The sequence below is a fragment of the Cupressus sempervirens genome, chromosome 2 (assembly GCF_028749045.1).
Source record: "Cupressus sempervirens isolate cs-2001-9-10 chromosome 2, ASM2874904v1, whole genome shotgun sequence".
In the NCBI taxonomy this organism is placed as follows: domain Eukaryota; kingdom Viridiplantae; phylum Streptophyta; class Pinopsida; order Cupressales; family Cupressaceae; genus Cupressus; species Cupressus sempervirens.
In genome coordinates, this window is record NC_143119.1 from 704634484 (window position 1) to 704659585 (window position 25102).

The 25102-nt window shown below is 34.3% G+C and overlaps 1 protein-coding gene across 1 annotated transcript; it reads right to left on the reverse strand.

Moving 5' to 3' along the window:
• Positions 1 to 3660: 3660 nt before the first annotated feature.
• On the reverse strand, positions 3661 to 23533 carry LOC149575324 (uncharacterized). Its single transcript, XM_089816022.1, has 4 exons — positions 23387 to 23533; positions 4906 to 5400; positions 4051 to 4266; positions 3661 to 3887 (listed from the first exon to the last, which is right to left on the reverse strand). Exons 1-4 carry the CDS (start codon positions 23531 to 23533, stop codon positions 3768 to 3770), a joined length of 978 nt encoding a protein of 325 aa, XP_089672148.1. The 3' UTR covers positions 3661 to 3767.
• Between the last annotated feature and the right edge of the window lie 1569 nt (positions 23534 to 25102).

Sequence of the window (25102 nt, forward strand, 5' to 3'; positions counted from 1 at the left end):
AGAGGGGAAGAAGGTTGAGGAAGAAAAGAAGAGTACAAAACTCAAAGCTGTTACACTCATTTGTACATCAACTCTAGTAGAAGCACTAGTATCAACAATGTCTGATTATCAGAAATGACTGATGAGTTATTTGAGTAAATTACTTCAAAAGAAAAAATCAACTAAGTCTTTGGAGAAAACATTGTTAGAAGTCTTGGATAGGATGTAGAAGATAGTTCACACAACCATTACAAATCTAGACTTGTAGACCAAGGCAAAAGAAATGGTGAAATATTTTGATGAAGAAATCACAACCTTATCTGAAGTAGCTTCAGTGCAAACACAAGCTAAGTGTGATGCAACAATATTTGATACAATATGCACAAATGATATAAAATCATTAGATGTATACATCAAGGAATTGAGGAAGAACATTGACAAAGGTAAGAAGTTGTATGGGTAGTGTGTACTATCATACAATCACTTGTCAAATTTTGATACCAAGATCAAAAGCCAAATGAGTGAGCTTCAAACACTCACTACCAGATTAAAACAACCCAAGGAAAGCATTGAAAACTTTGGAGTAGAAGTGGAGAGGATTCACAATGCTGTTAGAGGCATTGAAACTAATAAGGAATAGGTAATCAAAATGTTCTCTATTCTTATAGAAATTTTGTCACCCAAAAGCATTATTTTATAGAGGTAATTGGAGGAGTGTCTTTTAGCTAAGGCCTCCTATGACAAGTTTTCCTATACTAACTTGTGTGTGGTAGAAGTGGCATCCTATGCACTCATTAGTATATTTGATAAAGTCAAGAAGAACTGGAAGAAATATCTGGAATAACTAAAACTTAGCTTTGCATATTTTTTTTATCCAGAATGACAAGTTGGTCAGCAAGAGGAAACACATTTTTATATATAGTTTTTTGACACCTTTTGCCATTGATGTCAAAGGGGGAGAATTAATATATGTAAGGAAAATTGTATATGTTTGTAAAAAGAAGTATGTATATGTAAGGGAGAGTACACCTATATACCATTGTAAGGAGTGATAAAAAATGTAAGGATCCATCAAAACATGAATAAAATATTTTCTATTTTGAAGACAATTTTTGTGTAGTTACTTTTGTATTCATTTTTGTATGACATCATTTTGAGACTTAACCAATTTTCCCAAACATTGTTATCAATACCAAAGGGGGTGATCGTTGGCAGTATGGCTAGTTAGATGCCTAATGTATTGGCATTTATGGAAACATGTATTTAGTATTTTGTTTATGCAATCACAAATAGAAAATTATCTAAGTGTTAGATAGATTGCAGTAGTATAGAAACATATACGACATGTATAGACGACTGAATTTGAGTTAGGACAAGCATAGTTGAGGATAAAAAATTTATAGTATCATGATGACGTATGTCAATGCACAAACCTATACAAATGGTATGACACATGTTAGGGTAGTGGGCTCTTCTTGCATACATTGTATTAGCTCCATCAACTCCTAAAAGGGTTGAAGCAACTCCTAACAAGGTTGCAGATTTTAACATGGCCTAATCCTCTAACAAGGACTCGAGACACTATATTGTTAATAAGATTCTTTTTTTTAGTGGATCATCTTGTGGGTACCATCCCCACTGGGTTTTTCCCTTGACTTGGGTTTTCCTAGTTAGCAAATAATGGTGTTATGAGTTATCCTTGTGCATTGTTATATTTATCATTCAAATTGTTTGTTTACTTTCATAAGCAAGTTATAAATTAATTAACAATATTCAGTTGTGGGAAAAATTTGTAGAATAACGATTCAACCTCTCATCTCAGTATTATCTATTTCTAACAAGTTTCATGGTTTTGAAACCTTGAAAGTCTAATGTAGGCTTGGTATTTTTTATGTTTAACAAAAGTGAAGCTTTTGTTTTTTGAAATGAATTAATTATTGATTTCAACTTGTCCCACTTGTCTGATTAAGGTGAAAAAAGACTAAAATAAAAATATCTAATTTCAAAACTTCACATAAAACCAAAAAACTAATAGGGTTAGAAAAGTGCAAAACCTGCCTAAAGAAGGTGGATGAATCAATCAAACTATCCTTAAAAGATCATGAAGAACTTGCGAACAATCCAAATTAGTGAATGTAATTGGACTTAAAGTTACTTGGCAAGTTAGATTGTCATCATCACTTCAAAAGGATCTAGGAGTTTTTTTGCATAAATTAAATGAAATGAATAGTGATCCCCTTTCATAGGTGCATAGGGACCATTAGGGTGATGTCATCTAGATTCTTAACTAGGTATTTGGTGATAGGGGGTTTAGGATTTTGGGGGTCAAAGGACCTCTAATGACCCTCCAAACTTTATAAGTCCAATGCCAACTAGGATAGAAAATTTAATAATGTGCAAGATAGTGGACCTTCGAGGCAACATGATCCAAGGAAATTTTCATCTTTCCTAAGGAGATCTTCTTCAAAAACCTAAGGCAAAAAAAAAGGACAGGCATAAAAGAAACAAAAACCTAGTTTCTCATTTGAATAAGTACCTAACTATCAAGAGTCATTAAATTCATAATTTAAATCACTAAGCACCTAACCAACCAAAACCTAGGGTCACAAAACAAAGAAAAATAAATAAAAGGGTCTCCATTAGGCTCAGTGGTCAAAATGGGGTTAACATAGATATTAAAAATAACATACTTCTTGAAATTTACAATGGAGAACAAGGACATTGCTTCATATGTGACTTGACGACCTTTGAAGTAGACTCTTCTTAATGATCTGATCTAGCATATTGCAAAATCTAGTTTTGTTGAATTCTAATGTAAAGAAATGATTCACTTTCTACCCTAGCATAATCTTGCAATTTTGAAGGTAATCGCCACAAAAATGGCTTAGAACCCATGTACCTATTATAACCAATTTTTTATGTAGAATATACCTATATGTATTATTGAAATGTAACAAATCATTTACCTCAACAATCTAGAAGGAGAGTTACCTACAAATAACATTCATTTTTTTGTGTTAAGAGTGTCACCTTGGTCAAGCCCCTTAAATTTAATTTAACTATTTATAAAAAACTAAAGTCAAGTCATGTAACCATGCAATATACCAAATGTTTAAGCAATAATCTAGATACTAATTTCAATAAAAGATTCACTATTTAGATATTTAAAATTTTGAAATCCATTAATGATGAATGAATAAAATAAATTAGGGATCTAGTCCTTTTAAAAGAGCTCCTCGAATGCAAAAACACCTACATTTTATACTCAAGCCAATGATCTACTTGAACCTGTAATTAAATTTGATTTTAAATATTTTGAGGTCAAATCCACATCCAACTCATAACCAAGGTTTGACGGAGTCAACGAGTGAAGATGTATACTAATACAACTCAGAACTATATGCTTGGAATTTGTAGATTCAAGTTGGTTGAAGCTTTGGTTGATTGCCAACTTCTACATGGACATATATCACTTATTTGCTGGTAAAGTTGCATATAGATAAACAAATGAGGGTGAGTCCAAACTAGAGGGAAAGCGGTTCAAGATACGGAAAATGTGATAAGAGGTGATGAACAACTGAATAAATATAAAAGTTGAGAGATCAAGAAAAAGGAAACAATGTCATTCAATAGGTTTGTAAATACAAACATCTGTGCAAAATAGGAACCCCATTCCAAAGGTGACAAGTAAACATTCACTTCATGTAATTTTGACATGAAATGCATATTTATTAATCATTGTGCCTCGGTACAAAAACAATGGATATGGAACATTAAATACATTGTTGTCATGGCACCAGCTGTTTACGTGACCAACTCCTCATACATCCCATTTTCCATGCCAGTTTTCCTTTACAAAGCTTTTTCAGCCCTTGAATCTGAGAAAGGACTTTCGAATGCCATATCTTCTGAAATCACAAACCAAAATATTAAAAAAATATTGTAAAATCAATACTGAACACTCCATATATCTCTTCAAACATTAAAAATATAAAATCATTTGGCCTTGACATAGAATTAATAATTTAGCCTTGACATTTAATAAACACAAGTTCACATTGTGCATCTTACCCCATTTCTGTTAATCTTGGGTATGACTGGCTGTGGACATAAAGTAACATTCATACATTTTGCAGAAAGCCCACAAAGGGTTGATTGAATAACTGTCCACCTCTCTTTAGGTTTTCTGTTTGCACCCCTATTCAACCTTGCAGGTTTCAGCAATCCTGGACATTTGTTCTTCAGATCTCCATTACTTAATTTTGGTAAAGCATTACTTGTTTTGGTCTGAGGAATAAAGAAAAAAAATTAATATAAAAATCGATTAGTAGGAGATACATCAAGATTCAGCTATGTAACTTTCATGTTGAATTCATTAGTCTAAGTGCATCACTAAAATGCATGGGGCTCTAAATACCATTCATTATCATGAGAGACGTGTTATTACTTATTACTACTACTAGTTACAAGTGAGTCAAAATCTTTATTTGGTCCAAATGCCTCCCCTAGATGCAATGAATGTGAAATAAAGCAGTCATTACAATGAAAGACTAGTTATTGCATAATACTACTACTTTATTACTAGTACTAGCTACAAGTGAGTCAAAATCTTTATTGGTCTAAATGCATTCCCTAGATGAACAGGAAATAAAGCATTCATTATCATGAGAGACTAGGTATTGGGTACTACTACTATTGCAAGCTAGTCAAAATCTTTATTGGTCTAAATACATCTCCTAGATTCAATGAATTTGAAACAAAGCATTCATTATCATCAGAAATAAGTCATGTAAACCATTACTCTTGAAAATATAGATCAATAAGTTTAACACAAAACCATATAATTGAATCTTGATAACAATATCTTCATTTAAGAATTCTCATAAACATCTTCCACTAAGAAAAGAACATTATAATCAAACTTACCATGATTGATCCATTCTTTTTTGAGTGCAACAATGGTGTATCTGGCCTTTCAGCAATTTCTACATTTTCATTTTGATGGCTGGCTGTTAGAATTTTCTTATCATTTTTCAATCTGTTAACATCAGGAGTTTTGTGCACTTCAGCTTTTGGAGCTATTGCTTGAGTAGAAGATACTTTTCTAATTTGGCTATTGTTATTCACAGATCCTCCCACAGATTGTCTATTCTTTTCCTGATACCTTTGCAGAATTTCTACTTTTCTCTCATAGCCATGCTTTACAATGGTCCTCTTTTGATAAGTTTTTGTGTTTCTAGCAGTCTGGATATGCAATTTTCTTGGTTGTGAAGACACAGCACCTCCATTGTGAGCATGAGACTTGATTTTCTTTTCCTTTTTTTTCTCAGTCCTTACTATTGTATCCTCTACATCAATATGGTATACTGCTATAATCACTGGTTTCTTCTTGTTCAACGTTAGTAAATCATCACTTTTTCCCTGTCACAAGATTCACACAATCTTCTTACTGAAAACCCATGATAAAGAAAATTTCCAATTAGAAGCCTAAAAGTAAACAGTCCTAAGTTGTTGTAATCTAAGGAGAATTTCCAAACCCTAATGATACCAGCAGGAAAAGTTTCAAACCCTAATGGTACTAAAAGAAACATAAATGATATTTAACTGGGGTTTTAGAATTGCAGCTTTAGAAAAGCAAAGCAACATTAAATTAATCTCATACTTGGATAGCATCAGGTTTTTAAGGAAACCATCATAAGTTTCTCAGTGGAGTACATGTTTTTATCACAAATGGTCTGGGCTAAGCTTTCAACAAAAAATGTACATAAGAACACTAAGATTTTTTTTCCAGATCTGTTAAAACTCAGTGATTTGTTTTGAAAAGTTTTGGTTGGTTTTGAATATAAATCATGCAAATTATAAAGAATTCATACTGAAAACTTGTTTTCCAAATTCTGAAAATTGATCAATAGTTCATTCTATAGGGAGCTTAGCAACATCCATGTGAAATAGTGCTCTAGAATTATAAAAAATATGTTCTTGGCAAATATTATTAATACACTGAAATCAAATAGACAAATCAATTTATTTAACTGAAATCTTTAAATCTGAAAGATCAGAAGGAACTCACAGCCATGATGATAAGATCCTGTGAATACAAGAGGAAAAAACTCCAAAGATCATGACCAATTAATGCTGTAAACCCCAAAAAGGAATGCTTTTGATTATAGAGATATGCAGGCTAGTGATCAACATTGGGAAAATCGAACCCATTGAAACTAATTTACCGTATTCATGAGTACATAAAATCCCAAAATAGATTTTTAAAATCAAAACAGTTCGAGAAATTAGGAGCATTTAACAGAAGCAGTTAATAAAGAACTTTGTAGTGACAATAATTAATTGAAATTTGTTCAATTTGCTGGATAAAGATTGCCGTCTTGATATGTCATACGGAGTTAACAATGCATATAAAATGGCTGATTTCAACGATCTCTGAAAGGAGGACTGGTTTACTTTAAAAAGAAAGACGACAGGCAAAGTGACTGATTCTCGAAGCCATATATATTTATATGTTGTATATGTTGACAAATTCAACAAATTTGCTAGAGTTTATTTCTAGGGTTTTTGTTTTTAGGTCAAACTACTAATTAATTTAAACATTGCAAAGGCTAATGGACGTTCATAAAATCTAAATGGGTATAAGACTCATATTGATTAATATTGTGGACAAAATATAAGGTTTTTAATTTTGATTATTATTTTATGCTTAAGAGTTTTCTTATGTACAATGCCCAACTAATGGACAAAGAACAAAGTGACAAATTCAAGCATTTATGATAAATTTTTAATGTAAGAAATGTATAATTCTTAGGAAATGTTGTTTTATAAGTGACAAGTAATGGACAAAGGATAAGTGACGAATTTAAGAATTGATTGTAATTTATTAGTAGATATAAATGTATAGTTGGTCTATATTTAATAAAGTGATAGTTTTGTGTGGGGATTTTGACTAAAAGTTTGTAAGACCATTATCTGGAATTTTTTGTTTTCAGATAAACTATTTTTAAAAACCTTATTTTATACACTTTTAATAAAAATTGGTCTCTATTAATAAAACTTTCCTTGAATTTAGCATTTAACAAAGTTTTCACATTTGTTTCCTTAAGATTCACCATTGGAAACTTCCCTAATTTGAATTTGAATTGAAAGATACCAAATGTTTATGTATCATTTAGTATTAGAACATTTTGTTGTAGACTATTTGGAATTAGTTGAGGAATAAGAAATGAGGATGTATTGAAGGATGGGCTATTACAATTTCATTGTGTGTTTCTCATAGATGGTCATCTATTTATGGTGTGCACGTTGTATGATGAACAATGTATTGCATAATATAGATATATTTATTTTATTATTCTGTTCAACTAAATATGAATTTATGGTGAATTGGGATTTGTTTGGAATGAAAACTATAGTTCTTAGAAGTTCTTCATAGAAAGTACATATAAATTGTGAAGATGGATTCCATGTGTTTTTGTGAGAAATGTCACATAGTTACCAAAAGGAATACTCTTCACACACCCAGAAAGTAAGAGCATGAATGTTGATGGTATTCCTTTTGCGGAGTATCCTAAGCACTGGAGAGTTTGTTAGCATAATTGACATGTTGCATTCATGACTATGTTTGTCATTGATGCCAGCATAGTATTGTTTCTGTAAAGACTAGCAGAGTAGTAGATAGAGAGTGAGGTCATACAAATTGTGTACTAATGATGATGTCAAACACAGTTGAGGATATATTCTACAATATGTCCTGATGAGGTGGAAAAGTGCACATGCAAAGAGTCAAAGACATGTGAGAGCTATTAAAGAGTTATAAAGGACAATGTGCACATAGAGTACCTAAGTAGTAGTTTTTGATGTTTGGATTGTATCTCTTAACAGGGATAGAATCATTATGATAAAATTTTGATAGTGACAATAGAAAACTTAATGATGATATCAATTAGTACAAAAGGTCTAAGGTCACACGTGTGAGAAGTTATATTTACTATGAGTCGATAGTGTTTTACATTTGTGAAAAAGATGGAATGAGTTATAATATCTTAATGAGGTCCTATTATAATTAATTGTGAAAGTCGTAAGACTGACTCAACGAATTATTTTGAGGATATGGTATAAAGGAAGGTTATTTTTCTCATGATGAAGATGTGAGTAAGTTGTGCAAGTGTGAATTGTGCAAGTGGTATGTGACATTTGTAAATGCATGTAAGAGATAAAAGGGATCAATGTGTTACAAATGTGAAGATCTAGCATTGAGATCTACGAACATATTTTGTGTGGTATTGGCACAAAGAAGGAGTTTGAGTTGTAGAGTTTGATTTTATTTTCATTATTTCACAAGGAATAATACAGAGGCTGATTAGATAGTGAGTTCTGTGGTCTTGCCTTTGAAGTTGTTTGGATAGTGGTTCCTTTTAACTTCTCCAACTTATAACTATTGACAATTGGTTATATGTAGATATGTAAATGTTGTCATTTATGAAAATACATGATGTACATTCTTGTAAAAACCCTAAAAAATATATATACTTAGCTTTTTGGTACTCAAAAAATTGTCTAAGTATGAAAATTGTTTACAACTGTGTATTATTTTATATGCAACTTGTTTATACAATGTTATTCTTGGGAGAGAATATATATGGAAACTATATACATGTTGATGATGATGTGTAAAACCTCGGACATCACTACAGATAGTACAAAAAAGAGGTATTTAAGATTTACAGAACAACAAAATGAAAGGTAAAAGAATTATTTTATTTACAAAATAATTACTTGAACAATTAGGGATGACATCTTAGATGTTTCTCCAAGTTGGAAAAGTTTATTTTGGTCCTAGCCAAACTAGCAACAATTTTTGAAAAGGAATGGTATTTATGCAAAGACATCTTGCGAGATTATTGTGAAATTATATGTGAAAGTTGTGAATGTAAAGTTTTGTATCATATGCAGAAGTAAATTTTTGATAACCTGATTTTGTGATCCAAGATTGACCTAAGGTCAGAGATTAGCTAAAATAAGGTACAACATCTATACTTTTGTATTCGAGGAACTTAAATTACTTGTTTAGGTAGTGAGCTCCTCTTGTAATTGAAAGTGCATATTTGGGCAATGCGCTCTTCTTGCACACATTATACCACAACTCCTAATAGGTTTGGAATCTCCTAACAAGGATTCAAAGTCTCCTAACAGGGACTCATATGTACTAAATGAGTTTATAGACTCCTAACAGGGTCCATCCTCTAACAAGGAACATTTATATTAGTACATCATCTTGTGGGTATCACCCCCACCAGGGTTTTCCCTAGTTAAAAAAATATGGTGTTATGAGTTCTCTTTGTGCATGGTTACTTTTACTATTCGACATTACTATTTTACTTTCTTATGTATGGTTCAAAGTAATAAATAATATCCAATTGGTAATAAATTTTTTTAGAATACTGATTCACCCCCCCAAGTATTCTCTATTTTTAACTATTGGTATCAGAGCACAGTTACGTAGAAGAGGCTTAACAAGTAAGATCCCTATGGATATGGAACAGTTGATGAAGAACCTTGAAGAGGTACTTGAATAAATTGATCTCCTTACTGAAGAAAGAGATAAATCAAAAAATAGATATGAAGATACCAAAGTGTACATTGGACAACTGAAGGACAAGATTGAACATCTCAAATTCAAAACTAAATCTAGTAAATCTAAAATTGATGGTGATGAATATTCAAAGCTAAAGACAAAGTACACAATCTTAAAATATGAATTGAAGATTACCAATCTAAAGTTGAGTTTGAGGAATGATCCCAACAAAGTTGAATCCAATTTAAAGACTGAAAATTCAGATCTTAGAGCCAATCTAGCAAAGAAGACATCTGAACTTGAATCCTTAAAAGAAGACCATGAAGAACTTCAAAAGTACAACACTATTGTGAATAGTGAACTAACTCAAAGCAAGATATAGCTTGAAAAGCTTTATTCTAGTAGAGAAAATTTTGATGAACAAATGTCAGTACAAAGACCTACCTATGAAATTGAGAAATTAGATGAATCAAAGCAAGTGGAATCTCCTAAGGAAACCATGTATGAATTTAGAGGTAAGTGTTTTTCATGTAATGAAATAGGTCATATGAAAAGAGATTGTGCAAATAAGTCATTTAATCATGTTACAAATTTTTATTGTCATAATTGTCATGGTATCGGTCATGAAGCAATTGATTGTAGGAAACCTAAATATGATAATGATAAAAGGAATAGTAGAATGTTTAGAAATACTAACCTTGCATATAGAAGAAGATCTAATGACACGACATCAAGAGAAAGAAGACCTTATGAAGATAGAAAGAAGATCATGTGTTATAAGTGTAACAATTTTGGACACATAGCCTAGAATTCTCAAGCGCTTATTAATCAACAAAATCCTAGAAGAAGAAGAACCCCAGTATGTCAATTATGCAACAACTTCAAACATATAGTGAAGTACTATAGAATGGACATAAGGAACAATGGAAGAAATTTTGAAAATGACAGACAGAATCATGAGAGGAACTTCAAAACTAACAAAGATAATGAAGATCAAAGAAATGTAGTTAGTGAACTTCGAGAATAACTTGATGAGACTTTTGTAAAGGGATTAACTATTGGATCTAAGGAAAAGTAAGATTGAAGCTAGTAATCAACTTTGATTCAACCAAGTTGAACTAAGCTTGTTCATAGCACCAGAATTTAAAACTTCATTTAGAGACCAAAATATGAATAGCGAGGTTGAGAAAAGATGTATCTAGATGAGTTTAGACTATAGCTAAGCTCACTTTCAATTTGGAGTTTATCAAAGCAAGTTGCAAAGGAAATAAGAGTTACTGTTATAGTAGAGAAAGTTTATTCTATGACAGAAGATGATATCTATGTTTTTACAATAAATTCCATGGAATCAAGTTTTGTGGAAAATTCTCATGATGAAAGGTTTTTATGGTTAACCTCAGGTAGCATTTGAAGATTGGACATATGATTTTAAGCAAATATTTGATTTCAGAATGAAAGTATCATCTTTTTGATGTGGCAAAGTATGCAATTAATGCAAGTTCAAGTTGGATAAATAAATAGAGTTTGAACTTGACTATTTCCACATTATCTCAAAAGCTTAGAGAACCCAAAATTGATTTGTCAAAGTGATTTTGAGCAAAACCTTACTTCACAAAAAGATATTTTATCATTTTTGTACAAAATTTCTTTAATAAATTTCTATTTGGTAAAATCATGGATATGATAGTAGTTCACAATGTTGAGAATATTGAGAGACCCAAATTGAAGGTTGTCCCTATGAAACCCTTAGGTTATGAATTGAGTGATGATGTAGCTATTGTTTGCATTCATCTGTTGTTGAACTCTAGAAAGGAAAAAGCTTCATATAGATTTGGAACATATGAAAAGTTAACTTAGTCAGCTTACTAGGCATCTTTACAAAAAAACATCTCATAAGAAGATTGAGACAAATAATCTCTAGACTAAATCAAACTAGTGAACAAGGTGTGATATTTGTGCCACCTTTGTAAGTTGGTCAAGCATCTAGTGTATCTATTGCAGTGACTCTTATAGAGCAAAGCATCCCATATGTTGTTGTATTAGCCAAGCAACCTAGTGAACCCAAAAGGGAGTCTAAAAGGCAAGTAGTATTTGAGAATCATAAGTCAAAAAGAGTTAATCAACAAGCTACTAGACCCAAGAAAAAGGAAGAAAACATTGTTGACAGTTGCATATTCCAATGAGGATGAAGAGGAGGAACAAGAACTTAAATAGCCTAAAAAGGTTATTTCTTCTAAACAGTCAATAGATAAGACAAGGCAACCCTAGAAACTAAAGATAGAAAAGATTAACATAGCTATTGTCAATGAGGGGAACTTGGTGCAAATGAATAAGTTTTATGATTTGTACAATGACATTGAGAAAGAGAAAATTGATATCTCTACTATGAGATATATGATTCTTAACAATTTGAAACTTGAAGACATTGAAGGAATTGTGAGTCAAAAATTCTATGATAGACTTATAGAAAAGAAGGCACTAGTTTGTGAAGAAAACATGGAACTTCATAAATCCATGATAAGAGCTATGTGCAAAACTAATGATGAAGAAGAAATCAAGAAATTGATAAACAATATAGCACCTTAGTTACGAAGTAAGATGAGGCCATTTTTGTTTATCGGAGGTGAGAAGAATGTCATAAGAGTGAAACAACTGAAGCCATAAAAAAGATGATCATTGAGTTAAAGGCAACACCTATCACTACAAAGAAAACTTTGGAAGTATCAATAAGTGGGGATATAATGCAAATTGATCAAGCAAATATTACTATTAATATTGAAGATAATCCTTTTGCAAGTTGTGATCAACCTGAGTCCCATTTCGAAAACATTCAATATCAGTTAAAACTGATTGGAGAGGGGGTAAGTGCACCAAGTTGTGTTGCCAAAAGCGGGGTATAAGTGGACACCTTTTTTTTTCTGAAATCAGCAATTTTTGAACTTCAACAAGAATTTGAAGATAGTTATGCTCAAACTTTTAAGAAATGACAAAAAAAAAAAAAAAGTAGTAGTCATTTGAATGTAGTTTCTAAACTACTAATTTTTTTTCAAAATGGTTTAGTTTTAGGTCCTCAAAAAAGGGGGCCATGTTGGATACAATTGATAATTGCATGATTGTCTTTGATGTTACAAAAATGTCATATCAGTCATCAGACAGAGTCTACCGAGCTCAGAAGGTAAGTACAGCTGTTGACAGAGTTTACCGAGCTTGCAAGGTAAACAAAGGAAGTTCAGTGTTTACCGAGCTCACTCGGTAATCAAAGGATTTGTTGCCGAAAGACAGTCTTTTCCAAACTCACTCGGTAAACAAAGGATATGAGATAGGTTGTCAGTATTTACCGAGCTCACTCGGTCATCGAAGAAAAGTAGCAGACAGTGAAAAGTAGCAGACAGTATTTACCGAGCTCACTTGGTCATCGAAGAAAAGTAGCAGACAGTGAAAAGTAGCAAACAGTATTAACCGAGCTCACTCGATCATCGAAGAAAAGTAGCAGACAGTGTTAACCGAGCTCACTCGGTCATCAAAGGAAAGTCGGAGAAATCGGTGTTTACCGAGTTCACTCAGCGACTGAAGGATTTCACGAAATTCTCTGTATTAACCGAGCTCAGTCGGTTAACACAGGAATTATTTTCTGTGCAATATTTACCGAGTTAAGTCAGCCAGCGAAGAATTTCTCGAAGGTTAAGTAATTAAAATTAATTACTTTATATAATATATGAAGCTGACTTATAGCACAATTATTTATAATTGTAACTTGTATTTGAGCCGACTTGATAATCTGAAAGGTATATATGAAGGATCAAGTTGCGAATTCAAGTATGATGTATGAATGTGAGAAAGTGAGAAGATATGATTGAATATCTAATATGCAAATTATAAGGAAGGTCAGAGCAAGTTTTTGAAGGATCAGAGATGCAGAGTTGCATTTGATCAGAGAGGAACAGAATAGAGATCTATATCAGCAAAGATAAGTTGTATTTATTTCAGGTCACTCATTGTTACTTTCTAACAATTGTAACAATGTTTTCAAATCTCTTAACAGAGTGGGTTTAACAGCCTTTTGTAAAATCCTCTAACAAGGTGGCAATTCAGTTGAATTGATCTAAAGACCTCTAGCAAGGCCACTCCTAGCAGGGTGATTAAATCCTCTAACAAGGTCGCACCTAACAGTGTGTTTTGTAACCTTTAACAAGGTTGGCTCCTAACAGGGCTCACTTCAGAAGAGTGAAAAACAGTAACTAGTTACATTGGTGGTTTTTCCCATATTGGGTTTCCACGTTAAATCTGGTGTCTCTTGTCTCTTGTTTCTTGTGTTTTCAGTTTGATCATATGTGTATTAGCAATGAGTATCTCCTTTGACATCTTAAGGGACTTGTGGAAAAAGTTTTTGTAGTAACTGATTCACCCCTCCCCTCTCAGTTACTCCATTCTCATTTCCAACAATTGGTATCAGAGCTTATTGGTGCTTGCAGGAAAAGATTTCAAGGATCTAAGACAAAGATCAAGATGTCTTACAAGAGAGAAATTCCAAGACTCAACAAAAATAACTTCTCTGCATGGCAAGGATTGATGAAACTTCATCTGGCTACTATTGGTGATACAGGACTGAAATATCTTGATGAAAAATACAAAGAACCTTCCGGCACATTATCTGTCAATGATATTGCTGAAAAGAAGACTCATAACAATATGATGATAGACATTGCATCTGCACTAAGCTATGAAGAATTTGATGATATCAAGGATTGCCAAACTGCTTTTGACATGTGGAACAAGCTAAAAGAAATCTATGGAGGAGATGACAATGTGAAAAGAGCAAAAGCAGAAAGTCTAAGAGGACAATTTGACCAAATGAGAATGAGAGAGGATGAAAACATTGCAAAATATGTTGATAGAATCAAAGCATGTGTCAGTGCAATCAAGGCATCTGGAGGTGATATCAAAGAAGAGACGGTTATAAGCAAAGTTCTCAGAACCTTGCTTCCCATCTATGCAATCAGAGTTTCTGCAATTCAAGAAAGAAGGTGTGAAGCAAATCATAATATCAATTTGGAGGCTATAGTTGGAAGACTAACCGCATTTGAACTAGACAATTTTGACAACTATGTTCCAACTTCTAAAAACACTGAATCAACATTTGAGGCCAAACTTTCACTCAAAGATAGAGGCAAAAAGAAATCAGAGTCAGAAAGTGATGATGAATCAGACCAAAGTTCAGACAGTGATCTTGAAGTAATTGAAGCTCTACTGGCAAAGAAATACTCCAAAGGCAGAGGAAAATATAAAGGTAAAGTTCCTCTAATCTTTTTTTCATGTGAAGAAGTTGGTCATATTGCAGCTAGGTGCCCAAACAAGCAAAACAATGATGAAAAGAAGGGTCATAAATGGAATAAAAAGAAAGATTACAAGTCATTCAAGAACAAAGGTAAGAAATCATGTTTCATGGCTGAAAATTCTAAGGATTCTGATAATAGTGAAGATGAAATTGTTTATATTGCTGTGAAAGATGATTCTGATCGTGATGAGGAAGATAAAATGGCTCTTATCTCTCATATAAGTATGAATGATACATGGATTATAGACAGTGGTTTCTCTCATCATATGACTGGTGATAAAACTAAGTTTGATCAGTTTGACGATTATGATGGTGGCAGTGTAAGGTTTGGTAATAATGAACCTCGTTTCATAAAAGGAAGAGGAAGAATCTCTCTAACCAAAGAACTTATATGCAACAATGCCTATTGGGTTGAAGGTCTTAAACATAACTTGCTAAGTGTGGCACAGTTACTCAATACCGGATTTAAGGTGGAATTCATGCATGGAAAGGCAAGACTGTTGAATGAGCAAGGAAAGCTGATAGGATCTGGCACACAAACTAAAGGTAACTTGTTCTACCTAGAACTTGGTGAATGCTCATGTTTTATTGCTCAAATTGAAGAAAGTTGGTTATGGCATAAGAGGTTGTGTCATGTCAATTTTGATAATCTGGTGAAGATAAGCAAATTCAAAAAGGTAAGAGGCATTCCTAATATAAAGAAACCTGAGGTCGGTTTATGCAAGAATTGTCAGATTGGAAAAATGGGAAAGACTAGTTTTAAAAGTAAAAGCCATCAGTCTGAAGATATATTAGAAATTGTGCATACTGATTTATGTGGACCCATTGGAATTGAAAGTTATACTGGATAAAAGTTCTTCATTCTTTTTGTTGATGATTACTCAAGAATGATGACTGTTATGTACCTAAGGAATAAATCAGAAGCTTTTGAAAAATTCAAATGGTACTTGGCAAGAGTAGAAAAAGAAACAGGGAAAAGATTGAAATGCTTAAGGTCAGACAGAGGTGGTGAATTCATTTCACATGAGTTCAATAACTTCTGCATTGAAAGAGGAATTAAAAGACAAGTTTCAGCACCAGGAACTCCAGAACAAAATGGGATAGCTGAAAGAAGAAATAGATCCATTATGGATTGTGCAAGGACCCTAATGATTGAAAAGAACATTGCTATCAAATACTGGAAGGAAGCTATCAGCACTGCAGTTCATACCTTGAACCGAGTACAACTGAAAAAGGACTCATTCAAAACTCCCTATGAATTATGGTATGGCTACAAACCCAATGTAAGTTATCTGAAAGTATTTGGAAGCAAATGTTATATTCTGAAAGAATCTAGAAAAGGTAAATTTGATGTAAAAGGAGATGAAGGAATATTTCTAGGTTACTCTTGTAAAAGCAGAGCATATAGATGTTTAAATCTATCTACTCACAAGGTCATAGAAAGTGCACATGTGAAAGTTGATGAGTTTGCAGAGAAATCAGAAGAAGAAAGCAAGAAGGTTCCTGAAGACTATAGAAGATTTATTTACATTGAACCTGATACTATACCAAGTACTCCAGTTAATCAGGAATCCTCAACTCCCGAGTCATCAATGATCGAGTTGCAGGAAGTTCAAACCAAGACACAGGAAGTTTTTACCGAGCTAAAAGAATCCGAGTCACTTTCAGACTCTACCAAGCAAGTATCTACCGAGTCTGAATCTACCGAGCCAGAACAGCAAGAATATGAAGAACAAAGGGACAACAATAAAACTCATTCAAGAAGTAAAGAACCTATGTTAGCTAAATATGTCAGAAGGCATCATGCTCCAGATCAGATCATTGGAGACAAATCTGAAGGAACTCTAACAAGAAGTAAGTTAAAAGGCACTTGTTTACTTGCTGATTTTGAACCCAGAAATATCAAAGATGCATTGGCAAATGATAGTTGGATTGAGGCTATGAATGAAGAAATAGAACAGATAGAGAAAAACAAAACATGGACTCTTGTATCTAGACCCAAAGATAAGAATGTGATTGGAACAAAATGGGTATTCAAAAATAAACTAAATGAAGATGGCAAGGTATCAAGAAACAAAGCTAGACTAGTATGCAAAGGATATGCTCAAGAAGAAGGTATAGACTATGGAGAAACCTTTGCTCCTGTTGCAAGATTGGAAGGTGTAAGAACCTTACTTGCATATGCTGCTCACAAAGGATTCAAAGTTTATCAGATGGATGTCAAGTCAGCATTTCTCAATGGAATACTGGATGAAGAAGTTTACTTTGAACAACCTGAAGGTTTTGTTGATCCAGATAAGAAGAACATGGTCTGCAAATTACATAAGGCGCTGTATGGTCTAAAACAAGCTCCTAGAGCATGGTATGAAAGATTACATAACTATCTTATTCAAATTGGTTTTCAAAGGACTAATGATAACAGTAACTTGTATATAAAAGAAGGTCCAGATAATAAGATTGTTTTGGCAGAAATATTTGTAGATGACACTGTTTTCACAGGCAATGATGATCTATGCAAAGAATTTTTAGAACAAATGAACAAGGAGTTTGAGATGTCTATGTTTGGTGAGATTAAATTCTTTGTAGGTCTTCAAATCCAACAAAGTAAGAAAGGCATCTTCATCACACAGTCAAAATACATTAAGGAGATATTAAAAAAATTTGGTATGGAGGATTGTAAACCAGTTGGAACCCCTATGTGTACTGGATTGAAACTTACCAAGGAAGATGAATCCAAAGAAGTGGATCAAACACTATATAGATCTATGATTGGAAAGTTGCAGTATGTAGTACATACTAGGCCAGATATTGCCCTTGCAGTCGGTATTGTAGCAAGATTTTCAGCAAAACCAAGAGAAATTCATATAATGGCAATCAAAAGAATAATGAGATATTTGAAAGGAACTGAAGATTATGGGTTATGGTATAAATTTGGAGGTAATTTGGATTTGAAAGTATTTACTGATGCTGATTGGGCAGGAAACCTTGATGACAGGAAAAGCACAAGTGGAGGAGCATTCTTTCTTGGAAAGAGATTGGTTTCTTGGACAAGCAAAAAGCAGAATTGTATATCCCAATCTACAGCAGAGGCAGAGTATGTTGCTGCAGCAGTAAATTGTTCAAATATTGTTTGGTTTAAGCAGTTATTGCAAGGAATGAAGATGGAAATCAAAGAATCAGTTGTTATGTTCTGTGACAATACTAGTGCAATCAATATATCAAAGAATCTAGTGATGCATTCTAAGACCAAGCATATTGCAATCAAATATCATTTTGTCAGAGAATTAGTACAAGACAAGGAGATCAGATTGGAATATGTCAATTCAAAGGAACAAATTTCTGACATATTCACAAAGCCACTACCTAAGGATGCATTCTTGTATCTCAGAGGTAAGTTAGGGGTTACACCCCTATCCGAAATTCACTAAAAACAAGTTTTAGTGATGCATCAACGCATACCAAAATGAAAATCTATCTGTTGATGCAGTCAAATCTGGAAGCTTTGCATATGAATCAGTACTAAAGGTACATTACAATTCTTTTAAGTTCTATTGTCTTTGGCATTTGTTGTCAAAGAGGGAGAGATTTACTGTCATATCTTTCTGAAATTTGTGTGAAAAAGAAAGTTCTTATACAGAGGGAGATTACTGAAAGAGGGAGAGTCTATCATCTTAGAGGGAGAATTGTTGTGATGACACATTGTGCTGATAAGGACTTGTTTTCAAATTTCATTCTGCTATGACATGTTGTGTTGCCATCAATGCCAAAGAGGGAGATTGTTGGATACAATTGATAATTGCATGATTGTCTTTGATCTTACACAAATGTCATATCAGTCATCAGACAGAGTCTACCGAACTCAGAAGGTAAGTACAACTGTTGACAGAGTTTACCGAGCTTGCAAGGTAAACAAAGGAAGTTCAGTGTTTACTGAGCTCACTCGGTAATCAAAGGATTTGTTGCCGAAAGACAGTCTTTTCCAAACTCACTCGGTAAACAAAGGATATGAGATAGGTTGTCAGTATTTATCGAGCTCACTCGATCATCGAAGAAAAGTAGCAGACAGTGAAAAGTAGCAGACAGTATTTACCGAGCTCACTCGGTCATCGAAGAAAAGTAGCAGACAGTGAAAAGTAGCAGACAGTATTAACCGAGCTCACTCGGTCATCGAAGAAAAGTAGCAGACAGTGTTAACCGAGCTCACTCGGTCATCAAAGGAAAGTCGGAGAAATCAGTGTTTACCGAGTTCACTCGGCGACTGAAGGATTTCACGAAATTCTCTGTATTAACCGAGCTCAGTCGGTTAACACAGGAATTATTTTCTGTGCAATATTTACCGAGTTAAGTCGGCCAGCGAAGAATTTCTCGAAGGTTAAGTAATTAAAATTAATTACTTTATATAATATATGAAGCCGACTTATAGCACAATTATTTATAATTGTAACTTGTATTTGAGCCGACTTGATAATCTGAAATGTATATATGAAGGATCAAGTTGCGAATTCAAGTATGATGTATGAATGTGAGAAAGCGAGCAGATATGATTGAATATCTAATATGCGAATTATAAGGAAGGTCAGAGCAAGTTTTTGAAGGATCAGAGATGCAGAGTTGCATTTGATTAGAGAGGAACAGAACAGAGATCTATATCAGCAAAGATAAGTTGTATTTATTTCAGGTCACTCATTGTTACTTTCTAAAAATTGTAATAGTGTTTTCAAATCTCTTAACAGAGTGGGTTTAACAGCCTTTTGTAAAATCCTCTAACAAGGTGGCAATTTAGTTGAATTGATCTAAAGACCTCTAGCAAGGCCACTCCTAGCAGGGTGATTAAATCCTCTAACAAGGTCGCACCTAACAGTGTGTTTTGTAACCTTTAACAAGGTTGGCTCCTAACAGGGCTCACTTCAGAAGAGTGAAAAACAGTAACTAGTTACATTGGTGGTTTTTCCCATATTGGGTTTCCACGTTAAATCTGGTGTCTCTTGTCTCTTGTTTCTTGTGTTTTCAGTTTGATCATATGTGTATCAGCAATGAGTATTTCCTTTGACATCTTAAGGGACTTGTGGGAAAAGTTTTTGTAGTAACTGATTCACCCCTCCCCTCTCAGTTACTCCATTCTCATTTCCAACAGGCCATAGAAAGTGATACTGTTTATTCCAAAAAAAATAACACAATACAAAGTGTGCCCCCCCTAAAATTTTAACTTATTTTCTAAAATTCTTTAATCTCTTTCGTCAAAAGTTACTTAACACTATGTAGCTTATCCTAGATTTTTTTTTAATGAATTTTCTAACTAGACACATCCCATAAATGTGAAATATCTATGTGCTCCCACTAGAAATGATTGAAAATTAGTCTAAAATCAAAACTTATTTTTTTCAAAGTGTGTAGAATGGAGTCTAGTTTCTGAAAAACTAAGATGTTGTAAAATTTGATGAACAACCTAAAATCTACAGCCCGATTAGTACATGTTGGTTTTTGACAAAAAATGGGCATACATTCAAAAGAAATTATAGATGAAAGGTTTGAAATAGTTCAAATAAAAAATAAATTATATGGTTATATAGCTAACAAAAAGACCTACAATGTCATGTAACCTGATCTTATCGATGCACAACCACGAGGGATCTTGAAGGAGAGCACACAAGAAAAATAAATCATTTTTTGTATGTTTGCAGCAAAACATATCTTAGACCAGTTTACAGACTCCAAACCTTTGGGTTCAATCCCCAAGGAAAAACCAAGCCTTAGGCTTGGTAGAATGTAAAGGTTTGAATAGCATGCATGCTATAGCCTTTTTAATTTGATTCTTAATAGCATGTGCGTGCTTTAGTGTGTACACACTATTGAGACCTAAATAGTGCATAAAGAGGGAAGAAGAGAGGCAGAGTGAGGGAAAGAGATAGAGAGGGGGGGAGGGGGGGGGGATGTGTGTGTGTGTGTGTGTGTGTGTGTGTGTGAGAGAGAGAGAGAGAGAGAGAGAGAGAGAGAGTAGGGCATGGGAGAGAAAGCAAGTGTGAGAGAGAGTAGGGGTGGAAAAGAGAGAGTATGGGATGGGATAGAGAGAGATTGAGAGTATGGGATGGGGAGAGAGAGAGAGTAGACAGTGGGAGATGGAGTGGGAGAGGGAGAGGGAGAGGGAGAGGAAAATGGGAGTGTGTGTGTGTGTGAGAGAGAGAGAGAGAGTAGGGTATGAGAGAGGGGAGAGAGAGGTGATGTAGAGCCCTTTATATTTATCTTCAAGGAATCTTAGTTCAACTCAAGGGATTCAAAATAGGCTGGTACACCCTCAAGGAACCAAGAACATCTCAAAGATTACAACAAAGAACCCTGACATTATACACCAATAAAGACAAAATCTTCACTCACACAATCAGATTGCTATGTCTGATTCCATTGTTCATAACTTCTGTTCTAAATGTCTTCTTGAAAAACCTTTTGGAGGAATTGTTCCAAATTAGTAATTATAAAACATATCTAAATCTGAGACCAATCCAATAAGCATATTATTAATTATGTATTCTGAACCAAGACCCATATTTTCTGTCATAAACCAGAATCAAAACTGGTAACCCTGCCTAGGGCATCAGATATCTTCCTCAAAATAAATCTAAATTAAACCAAACCAATTCCATATTATCCATTCTTGAGTCTAGTTTCCAAATATGTAAGCCATTTATTTTTCTCATTCATATATAAAGTTTCAAGCACAAATCACTGTCTGTAACTCCAATGAAAATTGTTAAAAACCAGTTTTCACTCAAATGCCCATAACTTTCACAAATCTATATAAAAACAACCCAAAACAAAAGGAAATGAAATTTAATTCATGTATCTTTCTAATGAATATTTTTAGAGGTCTTTATTTTCCAAAATATTCCTGTACCAAATGTCTCAATCTGACTGTAGTTGGGCATTCTCAAATCTGCAATTTACAAGCTTTGCCAAAACCTGCATAGCTTCTTCATTTCTAAATGAAACAAATCCAAACCAAATCCAAAAGAAATTTTATTCACTTCTCTATCCAAATATACAAAATTTATATGGTTTCTAGGCTGTACATGGTTGTACAAGACCTGGAACCAACACTAAAATAGAAAACCAATCAAAATAACAACTTAAGATATTACCAAATTTCTTTCAAAATGTATCTCTCTTCCTTTCATTCATGCTTTGGTTCGACCTTACATACATTTTTATAGATTTTTTAGTTGGTTATAACTTCTAAACCACCCTTTGAACTAACCCTTCACATTCTTTTGACCCCTTTGCATTCTTGACAACGTTTTATGCATTTTATGCATTTTTTTACATTACAACTTTCATACAAACCCAACCTAGACCAACATTATGACTCAAATGACTTTAGATGGATGTCAATAGATCCATTCACCAATTAAATAAATATTTTTACATTATTTATCATATTAAGACCTCCTTTGACAACTTATTACAAATGGCTTCTCTAGCTTTTATATCTTTGTCTTCTTGAAATTTAGGTGCCTCTGCACCATACTCCCAACCTTGAAAAGTTTCCAAGTCCCTTGGAAACATGGAATCAATAACCTGCAAGAAAAAATATTAGATCAAAATCCTCATCTTTTCCTTTGCCTCTTTACCATCATCACTGGATTGATGCCTCCTCCACTTTCCTATCTCTTTCACTAATGACTCCCATCGATGAAGTTATGCTGGTTGCCTCTATGGTGCTTCTCATTCCTCAGTCCACTCCTCCATGCTGCATCACAACCTCTTGTCCCTCACCTGGGAGTCCCATCATGCCTCTCTCCCCAGTCTATTGGCAACACACAAAGGACCATCCTCTCTGGCTCTGGATCATCTCCTATGATCCTTTGGTAGACCTCTCCTGTCCACCCATTGCAGCTAAGTGAACTGACACCATTCTGCAACAACAAACCTCAAAACAAGAATCCAAAACAACCCAACACTGCCTAGTGTAGATCATCTTCCATCTACACGCTTAGAATCTTCTGAGCTCTGATACCAATCTGATGCAGAGGGAATCAACTGATGATTCAAATCTACATATATTCTTTTACCAATCTGATGCAGAGGGAATCAACTAATGATTCAAATCTGCATATATTCTTTATCTCACTGCACTTCTGCACAACCATCCCTTCATAGAGATTCCAATCCCCTCACTATTTTAATGATCAATGAACAAACTTCATGATTACCTACCAAATAATCTTCAACTCAAACAGATAAACAAAATATCATCATATGAAAAATGGTTACCAAATAATGAACACCCCGCCCTCGGGTTGCCTCCAGATTGGTAACACCAAAAGATTGATTACTAAATATCGATCATGCTTCAATAACACCTTGAAACATTGGCCTCTACTTTGATAGTTCAGTTCCTTCAATGGTCTGCAAGAATCAATAGTCAAACCTATATCCCTCGGCTTCTTGTGTGGACCTTCCTATCAACATGCCGAACAATACTAGTTTTACCACCTTACAAGCATAAGAAACCATGCTCGAACATGGAGTTCTCTTCGAAGGCCAATACCTTGTACTCGATTAGGAATGATTCCCCATATCATTTGAGTCATCATTATTGTGGTTTCAATGTTCACGGTTACTCCAGAGTGCCGCCATCCCTTCATGGTTCTACCACCATTTTGCCATCCTCGGTTCTTTAATAGTGAACTTCAATGCCACTCGATACACCCCTATACATCATTGCCAGACACGAGTGTTTCTGATAGCACCCAAACTGAAATTGCAATGCTCATGGGTCCAATGGACTGTCATCACATCTCTTTTTCTATTATGTTGTGGTTCAATACAAATAGCCTACGGCTACAGCAACAGGAGCTACTCTGCACACACATATCACCTCAGGTTCCTCACGGCTTCATCACTGTTATAATAATAGTTCCAAGATTCGAAAACAATGGAATAATTATGTAGCGGCCTTTGAAGTCTATCCTGATCTTAAAGAATTTTGAGAGTGAACCTACGATTTCTCAGTTGATACTCGGTTGAGCAAGGGGACACATAAACATAATCACATAAGATTTTTTATTTATAAAGTTCCCCAAATCGGAACTATTTCAACACCTCGATTCATAAATGAACCGACACCTTCCTACCGATTGCTAATACCAACTTATATCACAATGTACACAAAGCATTAAAACTCGATAATCAGTCATCACAAATAGCAAATGGAATCGATTTCGAAAGAAATGCAGTTCCACAACATAGCTTAAACTAATTTGTAACTGTCATAATCAGTGAAGGATTAACAGAGGAACATAAATGAACAATAGAAGAATATGATATTCATAACAGAAAACTCATTCCCTCACGTTCTTATTCCATTCTTCATCACATATTCCTTCCTGTTACATCTACCGTCTCCTTCCTCGAGACTTTTCTCACCTCCTTGGTTTTTGCCGAATACAAGCATAAATAACTTTTCAAAACCGAATACAACCAAATAACTAACCAACTTCCCACAACCGATAACTAACTCATTCTAATTTCCTTATCGGTTCTTCATGACCGATTTGAATAAACTCTAAACACATTAACCTTCCATTTTTCATGTTTATGACACTTAGACTATTTGGACTCCATTAATAAAAACATAAAATGGCTTACTGAACCATATTACAATGTAAATAACCACACAAATTCAGGTATTCGCCATAGTCTTTCAAAATGATTCCACTTTTGTGATGCACCTGCATCAAGAGGGGGGATGGGAGTGTGTGTGAAAGAGAGAGAGAGTAGCTTGATAGAGAGAGAGAGTAGGTGGTGGGAGAGGGAGTGGGAGAGGGAGAGAGAGAGGGGGGGATGGGAGTGTGTGTAAGAGAGTGTGAGAAAGAATAGGGGTGACATAGAGAGAGAGTAGGGGATGGGAGAGAGAGTGTGTGAGAGATAGAGTAGGTGGTGGGAGAGGGAGTGGGAGAGGGAGAGAGAGAGCAGGTGATGGGAGTGTGTGTGAGATATCTAAAGAGAGAGGGGGGATGGGAGTGTAGGGGATGAGATAGAGATAGTGAGAGAGAGTAGGTGGTGGGAGAGGGAGAGGGAGAGGGAGAGGGAGAGAGAGGGGGGAATTTGAGTGTGTGTAAGAGAGAGAGTAGGGGATGGGAGAGAGGGAGAGAGAGAGAGAGAGAGAGAGAGAGAGTAGGGGGTGGCAAAGAGAGAGTACAAGATGGGAGAGA